Source organism: Onychomys torridus, chromosome 12 (assembly GCF_903995425.1).
Source record: "Onychomys torridus chromosome 12, mOncTor1.1, whole genome shotgun sequence".
NCBI classification, from domain to species: Eukaryota; Metazoa; Chordata; class Mammalia; order Rodentia; family Cricetidae; genus Onychomys; species Onychomys torridus.
Genome location: NC_050454.1, coordinates 1,604,206 through 1,615,599, shown reverse-complemented (window position 1 = coordinate 1,615,599; position 11,394 = coordinate 1,604,206). Strand labels below are relative to the sequence as shown.

Here is an 11,394-nt window from a genome sequence, read left to right as displayed (position 1 = left end):
AGGGTGGATCACAGGAGACACACAAATCAAGATAGAAAAGAGTGGGACTGTGCATTCTTGGGCATCTTTACCCCAAAGTCAGAAAAAGACGGACTTGAAGGGAGGAGTGCACAAAATCCAGAGTCCTTTGAAGGCGGGCTGTAAGAGTTTACACACAAAAAATGTACAGAAGAATCTTCTACAAGATTCTTTAAAGCTGGGTGTAGTGATGCACGTCTGTACTCTTAGCATCCTCAGAGGTGAAGGCAGAAGTACCAAGATTTCAAGGCCAGACTTAAGACATTAAAGACAGAACCTGGATGCAGAGGCAGGCTGTTCCCTTGAGTTTGAAGCAAATGTTGTCTACATAGGAGACAACATAAAATTCCATCCAATCTATCAACTTCTAAGGGACTCATGAGCTTAGTCTCTTTTAGGCTCAGTGTTACTCTTTCCCATGTCCTCTCCACTCTCCAGTCTAACCCCAGGCCATGACACCCAGTAAATAGACAGCGACCTTGGGGATAAAGGTCTTTATTCAACAAAGTCATCTCACTTACAGTAACAAAACAATAAGAGGTAACAATCCCCCCAAAGATCTGGAACAGTATCCACCCATGGCAGGCAGTATGGCCTGCAAAAAAATCATCTGCAGCCCAGGGTCTCTAGTGGCCACTTAAAGGTCATAGTTGGGGTTCTTCCGGAGGATAACAAAACCTTCCAGAATGGGGGTAACAGGAAGAAACTCCTCAGTGGCCAACTCTGCCCGTTCCCCATGGGCCAACAACACTGGAGTTGTGTGTGTCTGGAACCCTGTGATGGTTTTAGGCTTCCCAGCCTGGCCCACCACATCCACTGCCTGTGGGATGAAAAAATTGAAGTAAAGGGTTTCCAGTAAGGGGAGAGAAGCAATATCCCCAACTCCCCTCACCGTCCACACCAGCATGTCAGAAAGGATTACATATACACTATCCAACTTCTACAGTACACTGAGAACCCCTTTTCTACCCACTGCCTTACCTGACCCACACGGACAGAAGCTGGCAACGGCCGCAGCTCCTCGTCAAATGTGACCAGCATCCGGGGCTGCATGGCAGCCACCAGCCCATACAGCACATAGTGGGATTTGCCTAGAATGACTGAGGGAAAGAAGTACAAAGAACAAAGACTTGTCGGCACTGCAGCAAGCCTGGCCTGAACTTTAGGCATCTATCCCAGCCCTAACCCACTAACCTACTAAGAGCAAACTTTGTTCCTTGTACCCCCCACCACTAACCCAAGATGCCTCTACCCTTTTTTGCTCACATCCCTAACCATGAAAATCACTGTTCCTAGTTACTAAGGAGTAGATTCACCTTGAAATCTTTTTGGCCAGATCAAAAGTGTGAGAAGTTAAGGTCTCATGAGGCCTCCCACAAGCCCAATGAACCTAGAAAAACAGAGCTAACTTGGGATCTTGATCCTGACTAACAAGTTGGCCCTGTACAGGACAGACACAAGGCACATGTGCACCATGCCCGGTTTCCAACAGGAACTCACTGTTTCGGACATCCAAGAAGGAAACAAGCACAGTGAGGAGACCAGCCACAGCTACTTGACTCATGAGCTGCCGATCACTGTGGTAGGGGCAAAGGGTCAATGTGCCCTTCCCTAAATGTGTCAGGCCCTGCAAAACACACAGAGAAATCATAGCTGAGAAGACACATTCCTTCCCAGGCCTTCCAGCATCACCACAGGTACGGCTGCCGCCACACTAGAAAAGAAGACTCCGACTTTTTACCTGTGCCAAGCGCACCATGAAGAGGTTATTGGGGTCCTTGGCATGGTACTGGGCTAACTGGCGCAGCATAGCAGCCAGACGAGCATTATTGGTACCTAGAAATAAGAAACATTATAACAACTTACAAAAAGAAACTTGAATCTTCTAGCCTGTTCAAGATTTTTCCAGTACTCACCACTGCCTACCATGCCCATGGCAAAAATGGAGTTATAGGAAACTTCTGGATCAGCATCATGAGAGAATTTGCTTAGAGTATCCAGGATGTTGAGTCGTGGGTTTGAAACAGAGATTAGTGCCAGTGCTAAGGGCACAGCCCTCCGGAGGGTCGGTTCCCCATACCTCAGCTGGTGATAAAAAGAAACAAAATTACAGCATGGGAAAAACAAGTTCAGGGCTGAGACAATTCCATGGTTTAAACTGCCTGCATGAAGCCTGAGTTTAAACTCCTAAAACTAAAAAACAACAACAACCAGACTAGCAGTGCGGACATCTGCAGTCCCAACGCTAAGAGAAAACAGAGCAGCACAGACAGAGACTCTCTGGAAGCTCTTGGACTCTAGCCTGGTGTACTCAGAGGAGAAATGTTAAGAGACTGTGGTGGTTTGAATAGAAATGGCCCCCACAGGCTCATTCATATATTTGAGGGCCTGGTCATTAGGGAGTGGCACGACTCAACAGATTAGGAGGTGTGGCCTTGTGGGAGGAGGTGTGTTCTTGGGGGGTGGGCTTTGGGGTTTCAAAAGCCTAAGCCAGGCCCAGTGTCTCTCTGCCTGCTGCCTGCGGATCCAGATGTGGAACTCCCAGCTAATCTCTAAGCGATTCTCAACCTGTGCGTCGCAAGCCCTTTGGGGCTGAAGGACCCTTTCACAGCGTCACCTAAGACCATCGTAAAACAGGTATTTACACATTACAATTCATAACAATAGGCAAAATTTGTTAAGAAGTAGCAACGAAAAGAATTTTTTACAGTTGGGGTCACCATAACATGAGGAACTGTATTAAAGGGTTGCAGCATTAAGAGTGTTGAGAATTACTGCGCTAGCACCACGTTTGCCTGCAGGCCACCATTCTTCCCACCACGCTGATAATGCACTAAACCTATGAACTGTAAGCAAGACCCAATTAAGTGGATTTTGCTCTGTAAGAATTGCCACGGTCGTGGTGTCTCTTCACAGCAACAGAACACTGACTAAGACAAACACCCAGTCTCAGACAAGGTCTAGGCACCTGTTGGCATTTACACATGTGTATGTGTAGCAAATCAAGTTCAATTATAGGAATAGGATAATGGGTCAAAAGAGACTTGCTTCTTCACCAAGGAACTCTGAACCACCAACATTACAATTAGCCAGGGCTAAGGTGTAGCATGGCAGTAAATCACACCCATGTGTGCTTAAAGCCTTGGATTTAATCCCCAGTAAAACACATACACATGCACACATGCATAGTCTAGTCTACTCTGTGCTACTCACCAAGTGACCAAAGGTTCGCAGTGCCATCTCTGCACCAATCTCTTCCCCCATAGCAATAAGTGCAATCCCCAGGACAGCTACTCCCTGCAATTCCAGAGGCACAAGAACCAGTAAATTCCAGAAACAAAAACCAAGTCATCCAACTTGACCTGTGGAGATATCCTGTGGGGAACACCTCCATGGACAGAACTCAGTTCTGCTATTCTGTCAGGTAGCAGTACCTGGGGGAAGAAGCAGAGGCCAAAACAAAGCTAACTCTGCTCCACCTCTCCTATCCACACTTGTCTTTTCTCAGAGTGCCTGCTGGCCCCACACCTGATGTGCTCCCATGTCAGCAGGAGCTTCCTTCTTGTCCTTGTCCTTCTTCTCCTTCTTGTCCTTGTCCTCCTCCTTGTCCTTGGAGTCAAAGTGCTCACTACAGATGTGGAGGAGCTGCTGCACCTTCAGCACATTCCCAGAGCCTTCAGGGGGCAGTGAAGGAAGAGATAAAATGAGAGGACAGCAAGCAAAAGTGTACTCTGTAAATACAAGAAGCCTTAAGTGATCTAAGGAGCAGAAAGAAAGGCAAAAGGGAAACAGCCTGAGAAGAAAAGGACAAGAGAGAAGTGGAGCTGCTGGGAGACTGAGGCACAGACCTGCATAGGCACATACATCCACCAGAGTGTTGGCGAAACTGCGGAATGGTTCTGACACAACTTCCAGTGCAGCCAGGATCGCCTCGATAGCTTCACCCTTCCCTACAGGAGTCAAAGGGTCCAAGGACACTGGCTTGTATCCAGCTCAGTCTGATGCAGAGACCCTCCAACTGTGTTTAATTACTGTCAGCTCTTTGATAAACATTCTCTCACCCAAGTGATTGAGGCCCAGGCCAAGAGGAAGCCAACGAGCATAGGTGTCCTTGAGCTCAGTCTCAGATTTCTCCATGATGGTCTGAAGGATGGTGGAAGTGACATCTCCATTGCAGGACCCCACTGCTATCATCCCACAAGCTAGAGCTGTCACACCTGCTACCTAGAATAAGAAACCAGCATTATACACAGTAAAGTCACCTTTCCTTTGCTTTGTGTGAAACAGGGGCTCACTATGTAGACTAGGATAGCCTAGAAACCCAGAGATCTCCTTGTCTTTGCCAATGTATACTGGATTCAAGGTGTATACCACTATACCCAACCACAGTAAGATATTAAAATGCTTGCTTATGTGTCTTTAATCAAAACCTACTTCTTCTGGTCCACTATAAGTTATTCTCCCTAACCACACTAGGTAACTGATTTCTGTAAATCAGGAAACACTGACATGTCAGACATTGTGCCAGCCCATTTGCATACTCTTGTTTGATTGCATTTACTTATTTAGCATCTGCATACACACAGTATACATGTGAGGTCAGAGGACGATTTGCAAGTCAGTTCTCTTTCCACCATGCAGTCATCAGGCTTGACTGCAACCCTAACAACCTTAGCTTTGCACACCCCACACACTTGGTCCTTCCTTGTAGCTTCTGCTTGGAAGATCCAAAGATTGGGATTATTTTACTCTAAAATCTCTGTTTTTGGCAATCATACAATATTTATCACTAAAATGACTGTGTAAGCAAGAAAACTTAAGGTTAGCTAATGACTAGATGTGAGAATCACTGCCGTGGCTTACATCTAGAACGCCCCCCAAACCACATGCAAGAAGGCCTGGACTGCTTACAAACAAACATAAGGTGGTGGCACTCTTGGAGATCTTGGGAAGTGGTAGAAACTAAGGGGTGTGGCTCATTAGGAAGCCTTTAAATCATTAGGGGATTCCCTTGAAGGGGACAGTAGGGAAAGGGAGGGGATGGGGGGGAAAGGACCCTGGCTCCTTCCTCTCTTTGCTTCCTGGGCTGCTGCTAAAGTGAACAGCTTGGTTCTACCGTGTTTGTCACCATGATGTGTTGCTTTGTTCCAGGGACGGAAAGCTGGCCAGCGCAGTCATCAACCCTTAACTTCATCAAGTTTCTCTTCCTTATAGACGAAGTGCTTTGACTGGGGTTTCAGAGGCTGGAGCTCAATACAACACGCCAAGCTTCATTAGGGCTTTAAATTCCAGTCTGCTTTTCTCCCCTTTCAGGGGGATGGGGAGTGAGGTAAGAGTAACAGGGTGCTTGATACACAATTTTATTCTGCAGCCCAGGCTGGCCTGGAACTCACGGAAAATTTCCTGCCTCAATCCCCCAAGCACTGAGATAACAGACATGAGCCATCACACACAGCTTGAAATTGCAGTTCTAAGAGATTTTACTGAAGTGTCCTCCAACCCCAACACACCTCCCTACCTTTTCCACTAGGAAATGACTCACCTCCATGCTGGACTTGGAATCTCCCATCACAGGTAGCAGCAGTGTTAGAACATCTTCCCGATTGGAGCCAGCATAGGCCAAGCCTAACCTACAAAGTCAGCAGAGAAAGTCCCCAACATATACTCAGGGACACAGCAAAAAGAACAAAAATAGAACTGGTCACCAACACATTCACCAGAGCTAGATACTCAACGGCACATGGCAGTCTTAGCACTATCTTCTCTAGAATTTAAACTGAGCACTAACAGAAATGGAAGCAAGCAGTCTCAGAAACCTAAGCACTTAAAAATAAGTAAATAAACAAGGAAGGGGCAGCAACAAACCTTACCCAAAGATGGAGCCAAGTCTCATGGTATTGCTGTTATGGAGAACATAGTCTGAAAGCAGTGCCAGGGCAGGGTCACACTCATTCCGGACCCCAGAGTTCACAATACCACAAGCAAGGAGAGCTCCTGACTGCAAAGAGCAAAACAGACTTTACTTCAGCTGCTGCCCTCTTAACTACAAAGTGTGCAGCATGGCCTCTGTGACACCTGCATTACCTGGAGTGAAACACTGGGCCTGCCTAGGCGGTGGTTTGAATTGAGCACGGTCCCCATAGACTCAACATTTGAATGCATGGTCCCTAGTTGGTCTAATTGTTCTGGGCAGGACTAGGAGGTATGGCCTTCATGGAGGAGGTGTGCCACTGGGGGTGGGCTCTGACAGGCCAGCATCTCTCTTTGCTTCCAACTTGTAGATAAGACCTAAGTTCTTAACTACTTCTCCGGCACCATTCCCGCCTGCCTGATGCCATGTTCCCCACAATATTGGTCATGGACTGACCCTCTGTAACTATAAGCAAGCCCCCAACTACTTTTTTGGTTTTTAGAAACAGGGTTTCTCTGTGTAGCCTTGGCTGTCCTGGAACCCACTCTGTAGAACAGACTGGCCGTGAACTCACAAAGATCTGCCTGCCTCTGGTCTACAGAGCAAGTTCCTGAGTACTGGGATTAAAGGCATGTACCACCATCGCCCAGCTAAAATACTGTCTTTAAAAAGGAAGCACTAGAACATAAGAAGAAAAAGTCCCCAGTGAATAAGCTTTGACCAGACTAACCTTGATATAGTCCTCAGAGGAGTACAGATACTTGTCAATCTGGGTGAGGCCACCATCCACATCCCACAGCAGAATCATGCCAAGGGAAGCAGCAGCACTTAACATCCCTGTGACAAGGAAGACTGTCAGCTTTAGAAGGGCTAAACAAACTTTTAAAGGGCTCCCCTGGGAAGTAACTGTGGATCCTTCTCAAGTGACACCTGACCATACGACAAGAAGAGAAAATTATACCATGGTCCTTGTTCTTGTAAAGCCATTTGTTGCCATCATCAGTCAGCAGCTTATCTTGACCAAAGGCTGCATTCACAAAGCCATTCACAAAAGAGGAGGCCAGGTTCATTCGCGCAGAATCCACCTGAGAGCCACTGCCACCAAACCCTGGACAAGGGAGAAAGGAGAGGCGGTTTAGCATAGGACCTGAAAGGAACAATGCCTGGCAGACAGTCCCTGATTTTTGTTGGTGTTTTTGTTTTCGAGACAGGGTTTCTCTGAGTATCCTTGGCTGTTCTGGAACTTGCTCTGTAAACCAGGCTGGCCTTAAAATCAGAGACATGCTTGCCTCTGCCTCCCAAGTGCTGGAATCAAAGGCATTCGCCACCACCACCTAGCTTCAGTCTCTGACTTTAAGTTAGTCCCTTAGTCTATGTCTCCAATAATGACCTGGACACAAAGCTCATGGGAATATGAAGTTCTCTATAAGTGAGTTAGCCAAGATGTTATTCCCAATACAACAGGAACAATTAACAGTCCATCCAATCCCCACCCAGAGCTACTCACGGTTATTCTCTAGGTGGGTTTTGTAGATGTCGTCAGGCACCTTGGGCTCCATGATGTCCAGCTAAAGAGAAGCCAGAGGGTCACAACTGCCTCCCCAGTGTTCCCAGCTACCCCTTCTGCTATCCAACCGAACAGCAACTTTAACCAGGAGTCTAGTGAAAAGTAGGAAGGAGGCAGCATGACAGGTAGAATTTTAACAAAAAGCTTTAGGGCAAGAGCAGAGAATCTCACCTCCCGAGCTAAGGCCAAGAAGTTGCTGTTGAGTTGTACATTGGACATGATTTCTGTGAGGTCTTCGTACTCCTCCACATCTTCACTCAGCTCCAGGAACACCCCATGCCGACCCAACATGAATGCCATCTGCTTCTGCACCACCCTGCAGGGAAAGCCATCACACCTGCTCATATCCACCTACTATGGGACAGAGAAGCACCTTACGCTCTGACCAGAAACTGTCAAGTCTCTGATTTCCACACAAATATTCATGCACAAACTTATCTCTTCCTTTACAACTTCTCTACATACACATCCTTGCAGGAGGTGAAAATGTCTTCTACCAGTTCCATGTCATTGAGCATCAATGCCAATCTCAGAGCTTCAGGGTAGCGACTGAACTTTCGGAACACACCCAAGGCACAGCGCAGTAGGGCAGAGTTCTCAGGCTCTGGTACATAATTCACACAACTGCAAAGGCAAAAGTAGTAGAAATTCAGAAAGTGCATTTAACTTACTTAATTCCTTTACCCAAATATATACTACATGCCTATTATGTACAAGGCAGTGCACTACGTTCCAAGATAGCTAAGGAGACAAAGTTTCTGTTCTCAAGAAATTCATGGCATCAAGTAACTAGAGCCTAAGGTGACCCTATGATCCCCTGGGAGAAGAGGCAAAAATGAGACTAGCACCGAAGAAGACAAGCCTGCTATCCTCCTCAGCCATGCTCACTCACCTGGTGAGATAGAGGCAGACCTTTGAGTATGCATTCTCATCTATGTCCTTTTCCAGCATATCTACCTGCTCAATTTCCATGAGCAGGTCACAAGCCTCATGCTCTGCATTATGAGCCATATTGTAGGGAACAATTTCCTTCACCAAGGTAAGCAATGGTTCCCGCTGGGCTTTCTCTGCGTCATCCAGCTCCTGCCACTCCTTAGCCACTTCTCCTGCCAGATGTCTATGGACAGACACCATCATTAGGGAAGCAGTCCCCAGAAGTCAAGGTATTCAGTGTCTGGGGAATCCAATACATTGATATTTTCCCAAGCCAAGAGAATTATGCTTCCAAGTTCCTTCACATTCCCAAGAAAGAAAATATCTTACCTGACATACTCATGACCCCATGATGCCAATTCCTCCTGGGAGCCCACTAGCCTGTATTTGAGGCATTCACGCTCACCACTCATGGTCATGGCCAAAACCGATATGATGTCAGCAGCAAAACACTGTAAGGAAACCAATCTTTTAAGGTCAAACCCAACAGTCCAAGGAAAACAGTATGTGACATTAGAGAATCAAGATCAGGCCGGGCGTTGGTGGCGTACGTCTTTAATCCCAGCACTCGGGAGGCAGAGGCAAGCAGATCTCTGTGAGTTCGAGGCCAGCCTGGTCTATATATAAATCGAGTTCCAGAAAAGGTGCAAAGCTACACAGAGAAACCCTGCCTCAAAAAAAACAAAAAACAAAACAAAAAAAAGAATCAAGATCAGTGTCACCAAAATTCACCAAATTCAGTGAATACTAGTTTATGCACTGAAAGTTTTCATGGCTCTAAGCTAGGCCTCACAGAAAACCTAAAGTTGGTATTGCCAGCTCCCTCTGACGCCAGCCTAACTGAAGGCGACAAGCAATGGGGAGTCGGAGAAAGAAAAAGGCTCCTGGGCTTGAGTTGATGGAGACGGTGGTTCTTATTACATTGCCTAGTTTGACTTCAAGAGATGCTGAGTGGCTGGGATTATAAGTACCCACCATAACCAGCATAAGTTTTAATGGTAATAGTAAATTATTTAAAAGGTTTTAATAAGCCGAGTGGTGGTGGCGGCGGCGGCATGTGCTTTTAATCCCAGCACTCAGGAGGCAGAGGCTGGCAGATCTCTGAGTTTGGTCTACAGAGTGAGTTCCAGGACAGCCAGGGCTGCAGAGAACCCCTGTTGGGGGGGGAAATGAAATTCTTCAAATGGACAGCCCCCCCACACACCATATATATCTGAATTACCTTATTCTCCCCAGGGGCCATGTTCTCATAAATTTCCTTCAGTTTGCCATAGTGTGGACGCAGAAATTTGAGAGGCTTGGGTACTGAAGTCATGGAAGTTGTCGAAGAACGAATCTGTCTTCTCAGTTCCTCCAGAGCTGGTCGGTATAGGGATGTATCCTTCTCCTGGTCAGGGGATGTTAGGGTTCAGACAGAAAGGAGTCACATTCCTCCACATCATAACCCAGACAGAATGAATCAACTAACACTTTGCTCAAAGACATAACCGGCTCCTATTTCATGATTCCTCAACTCCTGTAAACTGCCTGAGACACAAGACCTCATTCAGACACCCTTTGACACCTTTTCCCTCGAATTATCATAATATCTACTATGTGATGTCCAGTTGTCGCCTCAAAATGAGATAGAGCAAACAAGTGGGAAATGTGGGAAACATCCAAATACACTCCCCCGTCAGGTTAACATCCTGACTCACCCCGAGTCGCTCCACGAGCATCTCCAGTTCATCTTGAAGTTGTTTGTCCTCCTCAGACTGAAGGGTTGGGGGAAGAAGTTCATTAAACGAAGGATCCCCAACCATATTCTCCTCCCATTCACCCGGGGACAGGTGGAAAGGGCAAGTGTATCCTCAGGAGGGACCAGGCGGACAAGAAATGGAAGCGGGGTGAGAAGCAGCCTTGCTGGAAAGGCAATCCAGCCAGACAGGCTCTGCATGGAAGCCGGTCTAGAAAATTATGTCAACGACCCACAAAACGGTGGTGAGGGCCGCGGGGGGTGGCAGTGCGTAATGAGGGGGCATAAAGGCAAGGTGTCCCCACTCTGCGTCTCCCGGGTGTGGTGGGCCGTACGGAGCCGGGCCCGCGGCCTTCAAGCCGGCAGTGACTCAGCCCCAGGCCTCCTCCCCGGGCTCCCGAGGCTGCGCCTCACCAGCTCCTGCTCTTTGTCTTTGTCCCCGGCATCCCGCCGCTCCTTGCCGCTCGACTTCTCGTCGGCGCCGGCGGGGGCCGTCGCCGAGGGCTGTTGGGACTGCACAGGCGTCTTGTCTCGGCCACCCTCCTCCATCTCCGCCACCACTGCCGGCCCGCTGCGCGCGCACCTGCTCGCGCCGCCCCTTTTCCCAGACGGCCTCGCGCGGCGTCCTCCAGACCGGAAACGCCCCGCGGATGCCAGGCCCCGCCCCCTGAGGCACGCCGGGAGTCACAGTTTCTGCCTCCGGCGCGGGCGGCTACTGTGGCTTTACGGTGTCTCTGACCGTGCTCAGTTTAGATGCCTAGCTCTCCTCTCCCGTGGTTTCGCCACAGCTGGGTGCGCGGTGCGGCAAACGGACAAGACACATGAACTCTTGACTGAGATCTGTGTGACGGCAGTGTAATTATGTCTAGCCTCAACCAATGTGGAATAGTAACCGCAGAACCTTCCCCCCATGAGAATTAGTGCTACTACTACCTGAAGCTTACTTCTTAGTACAGGCTAGCCTCAAGCTCGCTAAAGCAGAGAATGACTTTAAACATCATGGTCCTGCCTCTGCCTCGGGAGTGCTGGGATTACAGGCATGAGCCACCACCCCTGCTACTGCTCATTTTTTAAACCTATCACTTTTGCACTCAGGGCTGGATTCTAGGTATAACTATCCATTTCCACTGCCAACGACTTCTCCAGCCTTTCGACAGAAACTGGACAGCTGGAAGCTGCTCTGCTGTTCTGTCTTAGGATGTCCATACATTTGCACGCTTGCTTTAGTTC

The 11,394-nt window shown here is 48.0% G+C and overlaps 1 protein-coding gene across 1 annotated transcript; it reads right to left on the bottom strand.

Annotated features, from left to right (window-relative positions):
• Positions 1 to 497: 497 nt before the first annotated feature.
• On the bottom strand, positions 498 to 10,797 carry Psmd2 (proteasome 26S subunit, non-ATPase 2). Its single transcript, XM_036203699.1, has 21 exons — positions 10,579 to 10,797; positions 10,127 to 10,183; positions 9,652 to 9,816; positions 8,760 to 8,881; positions 8,389 to 8,613; positions 7,962 to 8,120; positions 7,668 to 7,812; positions 7,437 to 7,497; positions 6,891 to 7,037; positions 6,660 to 6,766; positions 5,889 to 6,016; positions 5,561 to 5,648; positions 4,080 to 4,242; positions 3,867 to 3,968; positions 3,547 to 3,692; positions 3,232 to 3,315; positions 1,935 to 2,103; positions 1,760 to 1,854; positions 1,519 to 1,645; positions 1,000 to 1,118; positions 498 to 838 (listed from the first exon to the last, which is right to left on the bottom strand). Exons 1-21 carry the CDS (start codon positions 10,711 to 10,713, stop codon positions 656 to 658), a joined length of 2,727 nt encoding a protein of 908 aa, XP_036059592.1. The 5' UTR covers positions 10,714 to 10,797; the 3' UTR covers positions 498 to 655.
• Positions 10,798 to 11,394: the final 597 nt, after the last annotated feature.